Below are 20,308 nucleotides of genomic sequence, written 5' to 3' on the forward strand. Positions count from 1 at the left end.
TCACAAACAGGCCTAGCTAATAAATTATACATTGATGTTGATGGTGCTTTAACTTAAAACTCTTTTCAAGTACTCAGATGGTTTATCTTTTTTCTCTCTTGCTCTATCATAAACCAAAAAAGAAATACAGAAAAAGAAAAAAAAAAGTTTTGTACGTAATAATAAGCCAATATCTATTTGTAAATGCAAATATAAATTTCCTGAAGATATACTTTTTGTTTTGTTACAGATGATTAAACTGATTACATTTACAACTAGTGGGCATGCATATCTCAATTTTATGGGCAATGAATTTGGACATCCAAATGTGAGGCATCTTATCCTCGTGTATATTGTCTAATGGTAAATTTGTCTTCTAGTTCTCTCGAGCATAATTTATGACATGAAAATCTTTATCAAGGATTCTTTTGGTTTTATTTTACTAGAGGGTGGAGTTTCCTATGTCAAGCAACAACTATTCCTTCATGTTCGCTAATAGGCAATGGGAGCTACTAATGGACAAAGGCATTCACAGTAACCTTTTCAACTTTGATATGGTAAGGTTTACTGTGGGATGGTTGTGCATTGAAGATATATAATTATCTTATTGGAATTATGGCTGCACTTTTGCATCTCCATTTCTCAAATTTGCTGCAGTTTTTAGAGTGTAATATCTATGTTTGGATATGTCATATGTAATAGGATTCTATGGATCTAATATCTTTGATAAATAATTGGTGTGCTTCTTGTGCATTTAACATATGACATATGTAGATGGGAGATTATGTGTCGTCCTTGGGTTTACGATTCGTTTGGATATAATCATAAAACTCTTTGTTGCTATTCAGTTATTTCAGATTGGTAATGATATTTCAATTATCAATAGGAATAGTGTCTTTGGTACGTTATTTTGCTTCTTGCTGTATATAGTACTTATGGCTTTGGATTGCTAGAGATAATCATATATCTCATCTTTTTTTAGTTATTATAGAAGTAAAGTTTGATTTTGCCTTTGCTTTCTTGTATCTTTTTATATTCTCACTACCTATGTTTTCAGGAGGATATGGATTACATTTTTTTTGGATTCTTAAATTATTTTTGTGCAATTGCTTCCATGTTATCGTCATTCTTTCACGACCTAAAATTTTATTTTTCTTGTTTTCTTTTGTCCTTATTTGTTATAAAGTGTTAACTTTGCTTGGCAAAATTAGAGCACCTTATTATAGGCTACACACATGGAGAGTTTATAGAGCACCTTATTTGGTACAATGGCGTCCTCTAGGTCGTGAATGCAATAATCATTTCGTTAGTTATCAATTTTTGGTTTGCAGCAAAGTATTTTCCGGCATTGCACAAAATGCCCTTCTATTCAACATAATCATGCCCCTCAAATGATCTCTTCCGGTTTCTTTTTCTTGTGTGCAATTTAGTTCTGTTATGGCTCCTTGGTTGCTTGTGTTTTATTTATTTATTTATTTATTTTCACTGATGAGGCATATATTGAAACTTATAACTCCAAGCCTTAGATGATAATTGTTATTGTATTTTGTTATGAGTTTGTTGTGAATCTTGTTTATGTGATTAACATTCTATCAATTGTTTTTTTTTTTTATCTATTAATTCTTTCAAACCGGTAGAAAACAGAAATATTGGAATCTTGCAATAAGAGAATTTTCCTGCTGATCTTGAGTAATCATCTCAAGTATGGCAACTGATTGCTAAGATTCATAATTATCTAGTAATTATGTGTTGACCCGTTTGCTAGTAAGTTGTCTAATGAAGCTGAAAAAGTTACTTTGCCCTCTACTAGGGTCTATACAAAGATCTGCCTGCACTGGTATGGGGTAGCATGAGAAGTGTTTTTTGTTCTCTAAGGAATTACATTGAAACAACTGTGCCATATTGTGTTCTTGATGTTTATATTTGCACATTTAATTTGTTGGGCTATAAGGTAGGGATTTCTAACATGGACAGAGTGAACTGTAGTTGAAAAACTATCATTACAGACCTCATTTATGTGTTATCTCCTTTATAGGACATGATGAGCTTGGATGAAAATGAAAGGATACTTTCTAGAAGTTCACCCAGTGTTCACCATTGTAATGATTCGACTATGGTATGAATATTTTATGCTTAATTTTAATAACTTATATAAAGTATGTATCTATTTGGATAAAATGAATAAATGGTCCTTCTTGCTTGCTCGAATGCAGGTGTTCATAAATTATAAATTATTTAAATCACTTCTGCATAAAGCATGAAATACCATGCTAGTCCTCGTCCCCACCCCCCCCAAACAAAGAAAAAAAAGGAAAAACAGTACCGTGCTAGTTCTTTAAAATAATTCAAAGATAAAATTTATAATATGATAGAAAATAATTTAAGTGAAATATCCGAACATCTACTTAAGGATCCTTTGTTGTGGTTGTCATCTCTCTTTATTATGCATCATGTAAAGCTCGAGTTAAATTGATCGCGATTCTATGTTGGGATTTGCGAATATCAGAAAGTTTGTCACTCTCAAGATGTGTCTTCTTTGGTTGTTCTACGTATTTTTTGTGTCACAGGACGCTGCAATAAAGTGACTCAGTAGTTATGTGTTGTATCTGCCTTTTCATATGCCTATATTTATATTTCTTTATCAAAATTCTCCTATTGTTGTACCACATATGTGTCCAGCAAGGATTTTGATGCTGGACATATCTTCTTTGGTTGTTCTATGTATTTGTTGGGTCATAGGATTCTACAATAAAGTGATTCATAGTATAACATGTTTTGTATCTGCCTTTTCACATGCCGATATTTGTATGTCTTTATTGTCACGCCTTGCCATCCCTTCCCCAAATAGGTGGAAGCAGCCTGCACGGGTGTGTGTGCCAGACCCGCCGAACGGACAGAGTTATTCCTGTTCGTCCAAGGCGTCACAATCCGTATAATTCAAAACATTCCAAACATGAATAGAATTCATATATAGATTGTATAAGGAGAGTATCATAAATATAAATAACTAACCTAGTAGTACAAGCATTCACATTACATTTACATTTTTCTTTCCAAATACAATTAGATTATTATTACAATTTTATTTTTCTTTCTTTTCATTTTAATACCTCTAAGCTACGTAGTAGAGGGTACTTCTATCCTGGTCACAAGTGGTAGGGCGCTATTTACTGAGCTACGCCTTTTCCTCGCGCCACCGTGCTGCTCACATGTGGACTTGAAAAATATGGAGATGAGAACTATAAACATAGTTTCTAGTAGGTACGGCCAACCAAGAAAAGAGCTCGACCCACCAGGTCCAAAGGAGGCAACATAAGCACGTTAGTTCAATAGAAAAACAAATAACTCAACTATATACGATAATAAACATCATGTTTATGCCTCAAATAAATGCGATAGTATAAAATCATGCAAGTAGATCTACTTTTTTTTTACCTTTTATTTCATTACCCATATCTCATCCAATCCGCTCCTAAGGTTTTTCTTATCTTAGCCAAGCTATATCACTCGACTCGGTCTTGAGTCAATCATCCATAGCTTATCGCGTTCCTTTACTTAGCCACATGGCGGCGAAATCGTCGCACACGCCAACAATGGCTCAAGTCGCCAGGCAGCATAATTCTTACTTGACTTAGCCATTTGGTGGCGAAATCGTTGCACACGCCAACAATGGCTCAAGTCGTCGGGCGAGGAGAACCACACATACCCATAATCATGAATCGCTGCCGGGCGAGGAGAATCACGCACACCCGTAGTCATAATTCACTTGCTGGGCGAGGAGAACCACACATACCCGCAAGTATCAACCACTGCCGGGCGAGGAGAACCACACGTACCCGTAATCATGAATCGCTGCCGGGTGAGAACCACACGTACCCGCAGTCATGATTCATTTGCTGGGCGAGGAGAACCACACATAACCCGCAAGTATCAATCACTGCCGAGCGAGGAGAACCACACGTACCAGCAGCCACAAAACTTGCCAGGCGAGGAATACCACACATACCTGCAAGTATCAGTCTAGGAATTCCGGAATCCACTTCACAAATCTCAACGGTTCAATATTTATCCTACGTTGTCAACCTTTCTAGGTCCATGTTCTTATGTCCAAGTGGTCATCCTAGCACTATGTTTCATAATCTAGGTTCAACAACACTAGGTTCTATGTCTTTCTCACCTAGGTTCACTCAACTCTAGGTTTAATGACATTCCAATCCAAGTGGTCATCCTACCACTATTTTTCAACCATGACACTAGGTTCAATACCCAATCACGTTCTTCTTATCCTAGTTGTCCATACCTAGGATTCATAACTTTCATGACATTTACTCCTTGACTCCTTGTCGAGTTCTCTAATTTTTCTATAGTTAATCGACCCATGTTCATTATCCACACCTAGGCATGCATATATACCCTATATGTTTCCACTTGCCTAGTGTTATGTCCAATGGTAGTTAATTATTCTAGTAATATATGATTTCCACATCCATACTTACCAATTAAACTACCATTACATGTATCAAGTAAAAATAATATTAAATTTTACTCATTCGACATGGAAGTGACCTAATCACTTCGGTTCATTACTCGAAATTGATCACTGAACGCCTGTCGATTTCCAAGTTAAAGTTGTTTAGGGCCATCTCTAACCTTCAATTAAAGTATTAGAGAATCAATTTAGTTCTAGTCTTAAAATCCAAAAACCTCAAATCAAACCCTAGATTCCAATTTCACCAAAAATAACCCAAAATTCATGGAGAATCTCTGATTAAATAAGTGCAGAATTATCTAGGGAACCCAAGAATCTCAATTTCAAGGGATTGAACAAAAACCCTAAACCTTAATCCGAAGAACTTACCTCGGATCATGAGCTTCCCGAGTCGCTACACGCGCGAGAGCTCGATTCTCCACTCCTTCAAGCTTCCCGAGCTCGATCTCCATCGAAATCTAAGTTGGAGGAGGAGAAGAAGAAGAAGAAGAAGAAGAGGAGGAGAGTGAGAGAGAGGATCTTCTTTCCCCTCTTCCTTTCCTTGTGTCTGTGTGTAGGTTTAGCAGAGAAAATAGGTGTGTAGGTTTAGCAGAGAAAAGGGGAGAGGGCTCCCTTTTATATAGGCCTCCACCTGAATTTAGCAAAATACCTTTCAAAAACTGCATTCTGCAGAACTGTGTACCAGTACTCGGATTTGCGTACCGATACGCGGACATTTAGTTTCGGTCCCCCTTTTCCAGTTCCTCAAAACCCAAACATTGGATTCTCAGGTTTTCTATTGCATACCAATTCTCAGGTTTTCTATTGCATACCAGTACCCAGTTTTCTAGTACCAGTACTCAACCTTTCTGGTACTGGTACTCAGGTTTAGTTCCTCAGAATCTGAGAGCTGGCTCCTTTCCATTTTGTATTGCGCACTGGTACTTAGATCTCTAGTACTAGTACTCAATACAAAATCTGCAGCTTTGACAAATTTAACATTTCGGAGTCCGTTTTCGCACTCGGTTTGCGCCTAAACACTTGAATACTTGCCAAACTTCGCCGGAACTATTTTAATAGCTTTTTAAGCTACTCCCATAAGAACTCCACAATTGTAGAAGTTTAGTACATTATATTTATCAAAATTCTCCTACAGTTACCACCTATGTATATGTCCAGCATGGATTTGGATGCTGTTTGCACTGTGATAGTTAACACATCATACATGTTTGTGCATATCTGAGGAGCATTGTAATGAAGCATCTGTCTACATGATATGCTTGCAAAATAGTTTTTAGATATATTCTTCATATATGCCACATCAATTAATTATCTAGACTACAATAGATGAGTTGGCGCTGAAATATATTTTTGTTATCTGATTTGTTTGATGATAACAGAAGAGACTCGTATTTCAAACAAATGGATCTTGGTTTTGGTATTGCACATTTGGTGGTGTTTTTCACCGAGAAAAATGCTATTCATGACCTTTTCAATCTGGCACATCATTTAGCTGTTCATGCTAACTGAATCCACTTAATGCATAAGTATCCCACAAAACCAGCTGTTTATATTTATTGCCTTTTTCCTATGTGAAATTGGTAGGTGGGATATATTTTGCTACTGGCTACACAAGTGATGCAGATGCCTATTTTCGATATCCATCATGAGCAAGTTTTATTTGTTTGCATTCCATGCATATTCAATCCTTGGCAATGCCAATAATTATGTCGCAATGTCACATAGGCATGTTATGAGACAGAACAAATACCGCCATATAACGTAGATTTGTGATAATTAGATTATATATTCCAACAGTTATGGCACTAATTCTCAAGTTATTTGGTAATTTCAAAACATTGTACATTTAAGTGAATACTGGTTTTCTAATGAACGAAATATATGAGCTTTATTATTTTATCCAATTTAATGGCTGATGTCAGCAATACCTAGTTTTTGTTTAGGGAGGACCAGTCAAAAACCTCAGATCTATATGATAAAATGGATAGAAGATCCTCCTATTACGATTATTGAGCATAAAGTTTCACGAAGTTGCCTTTATTGAGCGAAATCATGAAATGATGCCTGAAAGCAAAATTCTATTACTTTCTGTGTATTTGCGAAAACTTTATTAGATATGTCCAAACTGTTGCCAACTGCTATTTGATATGATATAGCATCTTTGTTGATCCTAGGCAAACCTAATTTTGGCTATAAAAACATTGTTCTTTACATTGTTAAAGAAAATTATGCTGTAAACATTGTTCCTTACATTGTTAAAGAAAATTATGCTGTATGTGAAATGCTGTAAGGGACGTAGGTGGATGCTTTGCTGCACTCTTTGTGCTAAAAAATATAGTGTTTGGAATTACTGTGCAAATTTCTAATTTGTTTATCTAAAAATGCTTCTGAAGATGTTAAGAACAAGCATATTGTGTACTTACCCATCAGATTAATGTTTGTCTTAATAAATATAATCAAATAGCTCTAATCTGGCAGGTCATATCATACACCAGGGGGTCCTTTCTCTTTGTATTCAACTTTCATCCTGAAACCTCTTGTGAATCATATCGTGTTGGTGTAGAGGAAGCTGGCGATTATCAAGTATGTGTTACCTTGTTTTGTTATTTTTCCTTTTCCTTTCTGTTAATGGATTAAAAAGAACGTACTAAATTTGGGTCTTCTGAAAAGCAAGAATTATTTTGTTCACTCTTTAAGTCAAAACGTGTGACCAGTGGAAACTATAGGTTTGTTTATGTTTGCATCGGATTATGTGCTCTTCATTATAGAGATATCAACTACTGAAAGTTCAACCTCTGTTAGTACATGCGGAAAGACATTGCAGTATTCTTTTGCTGTATAATCTAAAATCATTACTGGTCAAACCAATAAGCCGGCAACCAAGTCACCTGGTATGCAATTACGTTTTAAGGTACATATCATAGCAGTAGGACATGGAAAGGACATGCCAATGAAACTACAGACGGGTAACTTGTTGAGATTTCTCTCTGATATGATGATACGTTGTTTTAGGATTTATATCTTTTGCTAGGTACATGTACAATCATTAAAAAGTAGTAATGAGCTTTCCACCACGTACAACCTCACCTGGCGGCCATGGCTGGGATTATTTTCAGTACAAATCTTAATCATTAGTGCTTCACGAGTTCATAATCTGTCTCATGATGAAACTCTGTAACCAAGAGCCTTTTAGTTCTTTGATTTGCATAATGATTTTACTGTGCATAATTTGTCAAGTATACATTGATATGTATAATGTGTGCAGATATGAAAAGTTAATACTCATTTAGTCCTGATTGATCTGATTTGGAACAGATAATTCTAAATACTGATGATACCAGATATGGTGGACATGGTGAGCTCGAAAGTCATAAGCATCTTTGGAGGACCAACAAAAAAAGGTGCTTATTCTTAGCATACTGCTACTATCTTTTCCAATTGAGGTCTTTCTCTCTAGTGTTTTTTTTTTTGTTGTTTTTGTTGTTGGCACCCTAGTTAGTTAATTCGCGAATTATTCGCGAATTATTGAAAATCCGAATTAAACGGTCCGTTTACGAATTTTTCCCAAAGAGAGAATTATTCGCGAATTTTTGGGCCAGCCGAATTATTCGCGAATTATTCCCGAATTATAGAAAATATAAATAAAAAACTTATAATTTTTATTTTTAAATATAGATTATCTTATATTTTATATATTATATTTTATATTTTATACCGAATCCGTTTTTTAAGCCGAATTTTTCAACGAATTTAAAAATTAGAAAATAAATTTTATGCGTATTATAGCCGTACCGAATTTTTGCCGAATCCGAATTAACTAACTATGGTTGGCACAGAAAAATCCTCACTTGCTAACTTGATAGAATATTTTTACTTATTGTTAAAGGGCTGACGGTTATCAAAACTCTCTGGAGGTGGCCTTACCTCGTAGAAGTGCTCAGGTACAAAGATGAAATTCACAAAGAGTTTTGTGTTGCAGAGTTAACTTCTTTCTTCCACAGATATTAACAAATGACTGTATATTTGGCAGGTATACAAGTTGATGCGTATTTTGAGAATTTGAACGTTTTTATGTGGCAATTTTCTGAAAGCAGATAGCAGCAGTATTGTCGAAGTTGATGGAATTATTAGATTCTTTTATCGTGATTCTGTCATGTGAAAAGGATCGGCAGAGGTTAAATAAATAAAATGAGGGCTTTTGCTTATTTATTCCTTACTGCCATCGACAATTTTCAAATTTATTCTGAAATTATCAAAATACCCTTCTAAACCCCAAATTCCGTTAGGGAACCCTAGGGGTTTGGGACTATTTGAAAGAAATTTTGGAAATCAACAAGGGCAATTTGGTCAGCTGGCGGTGTATTAGATTGTTTTTGAAGTTTTGAAGGTATATATCGGAAATTAAAAAAGAAATGAAATAGACAGTTTCATTGTGGAACTTGAAGCCCGGGCACATTTCTATATCCTACCCTACGCATCACCCATCACCATGGCTATTGTTGTTGTCTCTTGCGCTGCTATTTGGTCTGTGGGCGGCTTTGATATTCTTCTGCTAAAGTTGAACATGATCATCGAATGAAAATTAAATGGCTAAAATTATTTGCTGTCCTCCTTTTTGTTGGCAACAATCGTCTGTAATTTGCTAATCCTTTTATCCTGATAAATCTATCTTCAAAGTACATTCTTGCTCTTCACCCTGGAAATTTCCAGGGATCGTATTAGAAGCATTGTGTTTCTTCTATATGAGTCAGAAACATCGTTAGTGTAAGTTCTCATTCATTGGAGACGCTAATCAGAAAAACTGTAAATGGTACGGAGGGTGAATTATTGGGTGGCATCAAGAAAATTTTATTTAGTGATCCAAATTTAGTTGACTGCTTTGCTTTTTGCCTACCTCCATCCACCACCCGCCAGCGTCCGTTAAATCAATCGATTAGATATTCATTATTCATAATCTACAATGATATAAAATAAAGGAAATCAAAATACGAACCGGTTAGCTTATAGTCAAAATGTAATTCAGAATTTTCCAAGTATATCCAACAAAGATAAAATCTGTGATTCCTCCAAACGAAGATGATACAGTCCACAAAACACACTAAATGCAGCTAGAAAATAATCTCGCTGGGGTGTGCCTTCTCTTACATAATTAGGTGCCAATTGAAAAGTATATAGTGTAGTGAGCTAATGACGGAATCCTCATTATCAAGATACTAATCATACTAGTAAACAAATGTGATGTATCTAAATTATTCACAACCAAGATATGCAAGATTGGAGTAAATGAAGTTGAAAAAGAAAAATCAAAGCACAACCATAACAACAACAACAACAACAACAACAACACAAGATTTACGTAGTTCACTAGCCGTCTACGGGCACGGAGAGATTAAATCCGCTATCAAATAAGGAGATTATAAGATTTGGTTATAGATTACCACTCTATTACAATGGGCTTGCAACCTTCTAATTGGGAAAAATCTTTCTTGCTACACCTTTATTTAAGCACCTTCCGAGTCCGCGAAACTCGCTTCGAAATGAGTCTTAGAATTCCTCCAATCAATCTTGAAAGCTTTGAATCAAGCAAGAATTCAAGCTTTAAATCAAGCAAGAAGAACAAGAGAGCTCCTTCTCCAATCCTCTCTACACCTCCCTTCTCTATCTCAAGAAAAGGAAAAACCTAGGGAGCAAACAAAATGAAAACTCTTTCTTTCTAAAACCCAAAGAGATTCTCTCTTAACACTATTTGGCCCAACATACCAAATGGATCAACTAAAGCACAAATCAATTATTAACTAGTTCATTACATGAGCTGTTGAACCAAATTCAAAATAAAACTAATTAGGCTAATAAGTGAATTTGATATCACCCAACATATGGGAGGTGAAACTGGTCAAAGAGATATAATAAAATTAAAAAAAAAAAAGGGGGGGACACAACATAACATTTGGAAAAGGGCGGCCCCAACTTCCTTATTCCGGCTCTTCCTGAAGGGATAGGTCTTTACAATAGCTGTTGTCCTGTTCTTTAAGATCGTCATCATTGCAACATTTATATATTTCACAAACTGAAAACAATGAGGACAAAAAAACAATAAAAATCCATTGGATTTTATACAGGATTAAGTTTCTATCTTTGACAATTTACATCAATTCTAAAATATTCAGCATTTATTTTAACCTAGGAGTACTGTAATTCACCTTACTGTTCCTTCCGCCCGCTAAAAAGGAGATCATATTTCAAAGTTAAAGAAACAAAAAGGATATTTATAGATGCCTGTCACCGGCATTTCAATATAAACTAGTGAAGGCCCGCGCTACGCGGCGGAAAATTTATATAAATTCTAAAATATTTTGAATAGTATAATAAATAAAATAATGTGAATCAGGAATAGCCGTACTAAAATATGAATTAGAATTCAGAATTCATATAAAAGGTAACTTATATGAATTTTGAATGCCTGGTCTTCAGAATTCAGAATTCCTAATTTTTGACCTAAAAATTACATAATTGATAACAGACATGAAGCTAAAGTTTGTTATGGAAAAAAGGCTGCTCAATAATCGAACAGTTTATAATGCTACTGCTTGCTACTAAAGTAGTAATGGTGGAATTCTTTAGTACTAAAAAATTTGGTTGAGGTAATATAATTATTTAGTGTCAAAAAAATATACTAATTACTAAAATATAAAATTTACTCACAGTACGCTTGCTCTCTTCTTTTTTTTTTTTTTTTTACTTTCTCTTCACAGTTCCATTCATGGATGTAGTATAGATGAAGCCTCTTCCTTTTCTTAACCTTTTTTTTTTGTTTTTTTTTTTACTTTTTCTTAATAGTAGTATCCATGGATGTAGTGTAGACGAAGTTTCCCTAAACCGTGGGGAGCCTCTCTTAAGCTTCTTTACGAAGAGAGGGGGCGGACGACACGTTAGCTAGCAGGAGAAACTCAAGTTTCAAAGATAGAGATGGTAGAATTATTTATTGCCGGAAAGTTTGGGGGGGTATCAAAATAATTTTGATACACAGTTCAAGAATCATATAATTAATAACTGATATGAAGCTAGAGTTTGTTATGGAAAAAGTGGTGGTGAAATTCTCAAGTACTAAAAAGATTGGTAGAAATAATAGAATTATTTAGTGTTGAAAATTATGAGTACATTATGTTAATATAAAATATACTAATTATTAAAATATGTTTTCGCATTCGGACGAGCCAATATTGGACCGTCATGAGTCTATTCTACTATGCCCTAAGTGTGCATATTCATAACAAATACAAGTTCGCATTCAAACGAATAGGAATTGAAACCCCTTGGGGCGGTCCTATTGTGCGCTAAGAGTTTATGCGCGCAATAAAATCATGTTCACAAGCAAACGTGCAAAAACTAAGACTTCATGGGACTGTTCTATTGTTCCCATAGAGTAGAAATTCGCAACGAACGTATGTTCACCTTCAAAGGAACAAAAACTGAAACCTGATGAGATTTTTTGAATATGCTCTAAGAGTGTAAATTTGCAACAAATACATGTTCGACTTCAAACGCACAAAAATCGAAACCTCATTAAGCCGTTATATTGCGCCCTTTATGGCATGCCAGTTGCTGGCCATAATCCCTAAAAATAGAGGTTAGAACAACCGGGGTAAGTCAGGTCGTAGCCTGGTTAGGAAAAGTTCAGCTAATTTGAATTTGATAGGAGAAGGTTCATTTGCCGGGCTTAGGCGTTCCGTTAGAGACTAGTTACAAGTTAATCATATCCCTTTCTCTAACGAAGTTATTAATAACTCATTGATAGTGGGCTTCAAGTGATTGAAGGGAAGATGCCAAAAGAGAAGGGAGAAGAAAGTGATCTTGAGCTGGAGAGAAGGTTTTCGAGGTGAAGGAGTAGGAAAAAAATCTCCAATTACGTACATCCACGATGTGACCCAACTTCCACATAATGGATGCCGACTCCCCAAAAAACGTTGTGTTCAAATAGTTCCAACCATTTTTGAATCTCCATTTTCACTTGACAAGAAAGATTGTACATTCGCAACGAGTACATGTTCGCAATCAAATGAGCAAAAATTTAAACCTCCTGGGACTATTCTACTATGCCCTAAGAGTGTACATTCGCAAAGAATAAGTTTTTGCAATTAGACGAGCCAATATTGGTGTGACGCCCCAACTTCCCAGGGGGTCACCCATCCTAGGACTACTCCTGTCCTAGCACGCTTAACTCTCTTAACCTCTTGGGCCTTGCCACCACCCAAAATGCTTAAGCCGGGTTAAGAGTTTAGCCCTATTATATCTCATATATAGGACTATCTGGGGTCTCACAATCTCCCCTTCTTTAAGCCCTGACGTCCTCATCAGGCTCAGACTCACAAGTACCAGGCCAGGCGATGTGAGACTTATCTCACTAGCCCGTCATCCAGACCATGGCTCAGCCGAGACTCATCTCACACTTCCGGCTGGTAATTGGCTCTGATAATTAGACTACTCAGTTGCGCCCTAACAGTATTAACTTTGCAACGAGTACTTTTTCTCATTTTATCGAAGAAAACGCAAAATCTAATTATATTGTTCTATTATGCCCAGAGAGTGTAAATTTGGAACGAATCGATGTCAACGCTCACATGAACAAAAATCGGGACAACATTAGACTACTCAGTTGCGCCATAACAGTATAACTTTGCAACGAGTGCTTTTTCTCATTTCATCGTAGAAAGCGCAAATCCAATTATATTGTTCTATTATGCCCAGAGAGTGTAAATTTGGAACGAACCGATGTCAACGCTCACAAGAAAAAAAAAACCGGAACAACATTAGACTACTTAGTTGCGCCCTAACAGTATAACTTTGCAACGAGTACTTATTCTCATTTTATCGAACAAAGCGTCAAACCTAATTATATTGATTTATTATGCCCAGAGAGTGTAAATTTGGAACGAATCAATGTCAGCGCTCACAGGAACAAAAACCGGAACAACAATAGACTGCTTAGTTGCGCCATAACAGTATAACTTTGCAACGAGTGCTTTTTCTCATTTTATCGAAAAAGCGCAAATTTAATTATATTGTTCTATAATGCCCAGAGAGTGTAAAATTTGGAACGAATCGATGTCAACGCTCACAAGAACAAAAACCGGAACAACATCAGACTACTCAGTTGCGCCATAACAGTATAACTTTGCAACGAGTGCTTTTTCTCATTTTATCGAAGAAAAAGAGTAAAACATAATTATATTGTTCTATTATGCCCAGAGAGTGTAAATTTGGAACGAATCGATGTCAACGCTCGCAAGAACAAAAACCGAAACAACTTTAGACTACTCAGTTGCGCAATAACAGTATAACATTGCAACGAGTGATTTTTCTCATTTTATCGAAGAAAGCGTAAAACCTAATTATATTTTTCTATTATGACCAGAGAGTGTAAATTTGGAACGAATCGATGTCAACGCTCACAAGAACAAAAATCGGAACAACATTAGACTACTCAGTTGCTCCATAACAGTATAACTTTGCAACGAGTACTTTTTCTCATTTTATCGAAGAAAACGCAAAATCTAATTATATTGTTCTATTATGCCCAGAGAGTGTAAATTTGGAACGAATCGATGTCAACGCTCACATGAACAAAAATCGGGACAACATTAGACTACTGAGTTGCGCCCTAACAGTATAAATTTGCAACGAGACCTTTTTCTCATTTTATCGAAGAAAGCATCAAACCTAATTATATTGTTCTATTATGCCCAGACAGTGTAATTTTGGAACGAATCGATGTCAACGCTCACAAGAATAAAAACCGGAACAACATTAGACTACTCAGTCGCGCCCTAACAGTATAACTTTGCAACGAGTACTTTTTCTCATTTTATCGAACAAAGCGTCAAACCTAATTATATTGATTTATTATGCCCAGAGAGTGTAAATTTAGAACGAATCGATGTCAACGCTCACAAGAACAAAAACCGGAACAACAATAGACTACTTAGTTGCGCCATAACAGTATAACTTTGCAACGAATGCTTTTTCTCATTTTATCGAAAAAGCGCAAATTTAATTATATTGTTCTATAATGCCCAGAGAGTGTAAAATTTGGAACGAATCGATGTCAACGCTCACAAGAACAAAAACCGGAACAACATGAGACTACTCAGTTACGCCCTAACAGTATAAATTTGCAACGAGCACTTTTTCTCATTTTATCGAAGAAAGCATTAAACCTAATTATATTGTAATATTATGCCCAGAGGGTGTAAATTTGGAACGAATCGATGTCAACGCTCACAAGAACAAAAACCGGAACAACATTAGACTACTCAGTTGCGCCATAACAGTATAATTTTGCAACGAGTGCTTTTCTCATTTCATCGAAGAAAGCGCAAATCTAATTATATTGTTCTATTATGCCCAGAGAGTGTAAATTTGGAACGAAATCGATGTCAACGCTCACAAGAACAAAAACAGGAACAACATTAGACTACTCAGTTGCGCCCTTACAGTATAACTTTGCAACGAGTACTTTTTCTCATTTTATCGAAGAAAGCGTAAAACCTAATTGTATTCTTCTATTATGCCCAGAGAGTGTAAATTTGGAACGAATCGATGTCAACGTTCACAAGAACAAAAACCGGAACAACATTAGACTACTCAGTTGCGCCCTAACAGTATAACTTTGCGACGAGTACTTTTTCTCATTCTATCGAACAAAGAGTAAAACATAATTATATTGTTCTATTATGCCCAGAGAGTGTAAATTTGGAACGAATCGATGTCAACGCTCGCAAGAACAAAAACCGAAACAACTTTAGACTACTCAGTTGCGCAATAACAGTATAACATTGCAACGAGTGATTTTTCTCATTTTATCGAAGAAAGCGTAAAACCTAATTATATTTTTCTATTATGACCAGAGAGTGTAAATTTGGAACGAATCGATGTCAACGCTCACAAGAACAAAAATCGGAACAACATTAGACTACTCAGTTGCGCCCTAACAGTATAACTTTGCAACGAGTACTTATTCTCATTTTATCGAACAAAGCGTCAAACCTAATTATATTGATTTATTATGCCCAGAGAGTGTAAATTTGGAACGAATCAATGTCAGCGCTCACAGGAACAAAAACCGGAACAACAATAGACTGCTTAGTTGCGCCATAACAGTATAACTTTGCAACGAGTGCTTTTTCTCATTTTATCGAAAAAGCGCAAATTTAATTATATTGTTCTATTCTGCCCAGAGAGTGTAAATTTGGAACGAATCGATGTCAACGCTCACAAGAAAAAAAACCAGAACAACATTAGACTACTCAGTTGCGACATAACAGTATAACTTTGCAACGAGTACTTTTTCTCATTTTATCGAAGAAAACGCAAAATCTAATTATATTGTTCTATTATGCCCAGAGAGTGTAAATTTGGAACGAATCGATGTCAACGCTCACATGAACAAAAATCGGGACAACATTAGACTACTGAGTTGCGCCCTAACAGTATAAATTTGCAACGAGACCTTTTTCTCATTTTATCGAAGAAAGCATCAAACCTAATTATATTGTTCTATTATGCCCAGACAGTGTAATTTTGGAACGAATCGATGTCAACGCTCACAAGAATAAAAACCGGAACAACATTAGACTACTCAGTCGCGCCCTAACAGTATAACTTTGCAACGAGTACTTTTTCTCATTTTATCGAAGAAAGCGTCAAACCTAATTATATTGTTCTATAATGCCCAGAGAGTGTAAATTTGGAACGAATCGATATCAACACTCACAAAAATAAAAACCGGAACAACATTTGAGTACTCAGTTGTGCCTCTAACAGGTATAACTTTTTGCAACCAGTACTTTATTCTCATTTTTTTGAAGTAAGCGGCCAAAACTAATTTATATTGTATTCTATTTAGCCCCAGAGAGCTTGTAAATTTCTGGAACGAATTGATGTCAACGCTCCACAAGAACAAAAACTGGAACAAAATTAGGCTACTTAGTTGCGCCCTAACAGTATAACTTTGCAACGAGTGCTTTTTCACATTTTATCGAAGAAAGCGTCAAACCTAATTATATTGCTCTATAATGCCCAGAGAGTGTAAATTTGGAACGAATCGATATCAACACTCACAAAAATAAAAACCGGAACAACATTTGAGCACTCAGTTGTGTGCCCTTAACAGGTATAACTTTTGCAACCAGTACTTTTTCTTCATTTTATCGAAAGTAATGCGTCAAAACTAATTTATATTATGTCTCTTTTACGCCCAGAAGAGAGTAAATCTGGAACGGAATCGATGTCAACGCTCACAAGAACAAAAACTGGAACAAAATTAGGCTACTTAGTTGCGCCCTAACAGTATAACTTTGCAACGAGTGCTTTTTCACATTTTATCGAAGAAAGCGTCAAACCTAATTATATTGCTCTATAATGCCCAGAGAGTGTAAATTTGGAACGAATCGATATCAACACTCACAAAAATAAAAACCGGAACAACATTTGAGTACTCAGTTGCGCCTTAACAGTATAACTTTGCAACCAGTACTTTTTCTCATTTTATCGAAGTAAGCGTCAAACCTAATTATATTATTCTATTATGCCCAGAGAGTGTAAATTTGGAACGATTCGATGTCAACGCTCACAAGAACAAAAACCGGAACAACATTAGACTCTTCAGTTGCACCCTAACAGTATAACTTTGCAACGCGTACTTTTTCTCGTTTTATCGAAGAAAGCGTAAAATCTAATTATATTGTTGTATTATGCCCAGATAGTGTAAATTTGGAACGAATCGATGTCAACGCTCACAAGAACAAAAACCGGAACAACATTAGAGCACTCAGTTCCGCCATAACAGTATAACTTTGCAACGAGTGCTTTTTTTCATTTTATCGAAGAAAGCGTAAAACCTAGTTATATTATTCTATTATGCCCAGAGAGTGTAAATTTGGAACGAATCGATTTCAACGCTCACAAGAACAAAAACCGGAACAACATTAGACTACTCAGTTGCGCCCTAACAGTATAACTTTGCAACGAGTACTTTTTCTCATTTATCGAAGAAAGCGTCAAACCTAATTATATTGTTCTATCTTGCCCAGAGAGTGTAAATTTGGAACGAATCGATGTCAAAGCTCACAAGAACAAAAATCGGATCAATATTAGACTACTCAGTTGCGCCCTAACAGTATAACTTTGCAACGAGTGCTTTTTCTCATTTTATCGAAGAAAGCGTAAATCTAATTATATTGTTCTATTATACCTAGAGAGTGTAAAATTGGAACGAACTGATGTGAGCGCTCACAAGAACAAAAACCGGATCAATATTAGACTACTCAGTTCCGCCCTAACAGTATAACTTTGCAACGAGTACTTTTTCTCATTTATCGAAGAAAGCGTCAAACCTAATTATATTGTTCTATTATGCCCAGAGAGTGTAAATTTGGAACGAATCGATTTTAAAGCTCACAAGAACAAAAACCGGAACAATATTAGACAACTCAGTTGCGCCCGAACAGTATAACTTTGCAACGAGTGCTTTTTCTCATTTTATCGAAGAAAGCGTCAAACCTCATTATATTGTTCTATTATGCCGAGAGAGTGTAAATTTGGAACGAATCGATGTCAACGCTCACAAGAACAAAAACCGGAACAACATTAGACTCTTCAGTTGCACCCTAACAGTATAACTTTGCAACGCGTACTTTTTCTCGTTTTATCGAAGAAAGCGTAAAATCTAATTATATTGTTGTATTATGCCCAGATAGTGTAAATTTGGAACGAATCGATGTCAACGCTCACAAGAACAAAAACCGGAACAACATTAGAGCACTCAGTTCCGCCATAACAGTATAACTTTGCAACGAGTGCTTTTTTTCATTTTATCGAAGAAAGCGTAAAACCTAGTTATATTATTCTATTATGCCCAGAGAGTGTAAATTTGGAACGAATCGATTTCAACGCTCACAAGAACAAAAACCGGAACAACATTAGACTACTCAGTTGCGCCCTAACAGTATAACTTTGCAACGAGTACTTTTTCTCATTTTATCGAAGAAAGCGTAAAATCTAATTATATTGTTCTATTATTCCCAGATAGTGTAAATTTGGAACGAATTGATGTCAACGCTCACAAGAACAAAAACCGGAACAACTTTAGACTACTCAGTTGCGCCTAACAGTATAACTTTGCAACGAGTACTTTTTCTCATTTTATCGAAGAAAGCGTCAAAACTAATTATATTGTTCTATTACGCCCAGAGAGTGTAAATTTGGAACGAATTGATGTCAACGCTCACAAGAACAAAAACTGGAACAAAATTAGGCTACTTAGTTGCGCCCTAACAGTATAACTTTGCAACGAGTGCTTTTTCACATTTTATCGAAGAAAGCGTCAAACCTAATTATATTGCTCTATAATGCCCAGAGAGTGTAAATTTGGAACGAATCGATATCAACACTCACAAAAATAAAAACCGGAACAACATTTGAGTACTCAGTTGCGCCTTAACAGTATAACTTTGCAACCAGTACTTTTTCTCATTTTATCGAAGTAAGCGTCAAACCTAATTATATTATTCTATTATGCCCAGAGAGTGTAAATCTGGAACGAATCGATGTCAACGCTCACAAGAACAAAAACCGGAACAACATTAGACTACTCAGTTGCGCCATAACAATATAACTTTGCAACGAGTACTTTTTCTTATTTTATCGAAGAAAGCGTAAATCCTAATTATATTATTCTATTATGCCCAGAGAGAGTAAATTTAGAACCAATCGATGTCAACGCTCACAAGAACAAAAATCGGAACAACAATAGACTACTCAGTTGCACCCTAACAGTATAACTTTACAACGAGTGCTTTTTCTCATTTTATCGAAGAAGGCGTCAAACCTAATTATATTGTTCTATTATTCCGAGAAAGTGTAAATTTGGAACGAATCGATGTCAAAGCTCACAAGAACAAAAACCGGAACAATATTGGACTACTCAGTTGCGCCCTAACAGTATAACTTTGCAACGAGTGCTTTTTCCCATTTTATCGAAGAAAGCGTAAATGCTAATTATATTGTTCTATTATGCCCAGAGAGTGTAAATTTGGAACGAACCGATGTCAGCGCTCACAAGAACAAAAACCGGAACAACATTAGACTAATCAGTTGCGCCCGAACAGTATAATTTTGCAACGAGTGATTTTTCTCATTTTATCGAAGAAAGCGTCAAACCTAATTATATTGTTCTATTATGCCCAGAGAGTGTAAATTTGGAACGAATCGATGTCAACGCTCACATGAACAAAAATCGGGACAACATTAGACTACTGAGTTGCGCCCTAACAGTATAAATTTGCAACGAGACCTTTTTCTCATTTTATCGAAGAAAGCATCAAACCTAATTATATTGTTCTATTATGCCCAGACAGTGTAATTTTGGAACGAATCGATGTCAACGCTCACAAGAATAAAAACCGGAACAACATTAGACTACTCAGTCGCGCCCTAACAGTATAACTTTGCAACGAGTACTTTTTCTCATTTTATCGAAGAAAGCGTCAAACCTAATTATATTGTCTATTATGACCAGAGAGTGTAAATTTGGAACGAATCGATGTCAACGCTCACAAGAACAAAAACCGGAAGAAAATTAGACCACTTAGTTGCGCCCTAACAGTATAACTTTGCAACGAGTACTTTTTCTCATTTTATCGAATAAAGCGTAAAACCTAATTATATTGTTCTATTATGCCCAGAGAGTGTAAATTTGGAACGAATCGATGTCAACGCTCACAAGAACAAAAACCGGAATAACTTTAGACTACTCAGTTGCGCCATAACAATATAACTTTGCAA

At 35.8% G+C, this 20,308-nt stretch overlaps 1 protein-coding gene across 3 annotated transcripts; it reads left to right on the forward strand.

Moving 5' to 3' along the window:
• The first annotated feature begins 200 nt into the window (after positions 1–200).
• LOC109704776 (1,4-alpha-glucan-branching enzyme 3, chloroplastic/amyloplastic-like) lies at positions 201–8,818 on the forward strand. Of its 3 annotated transcripts, none has more exons than XM_020225555.1 (7): positions 201–307; positions 426–536; positions 2,015–2,095; positions 6,947–7,051; positions 7,784–7,869; positions 8,355–8,409; positions 8,499–8,818. In XM_020225555.1, exons 1-7 carry the CDS (start codon positions 230–232, stop codon positions 8,529–8,531), a joined length of 549 nt encoding a protein of 182 aa, XP_020081144.1. In that variant the 5' UTR covers positions 201–229; the 3' UTR covers positions 8,532–8,818. The 3 variants fall into 3 exon arrangements, with proteins under 3 accessions (XP_020081144.1, XP_020081146.1, XP_020081145.1); XM_020225556.1 differs by having other exon boundaries at positions 206–342; XM_020225557.1 differs by lacking the exon at positions 2,015–2,095.
• The last annotated feature ends 11,490 nt before the right edge of the window (positions 8,819–20,308 follow it).

Source organism: Ananas comosus, unplaced genomic scaffold (genome assembly GCF_001540865.1).
Source record: "Ananas comosus cultivar F153 unplaced genomic scaffold, ASM154086v1, whole genome shotgun sequence".
Taxonomy (NCBI): domain Eukaryota; kingdom Viridiplantae; phylum Streptophyta; class Magnoliopsida; order Poales; family Bromeliaceae; genus Ananas; species Ananas comosus.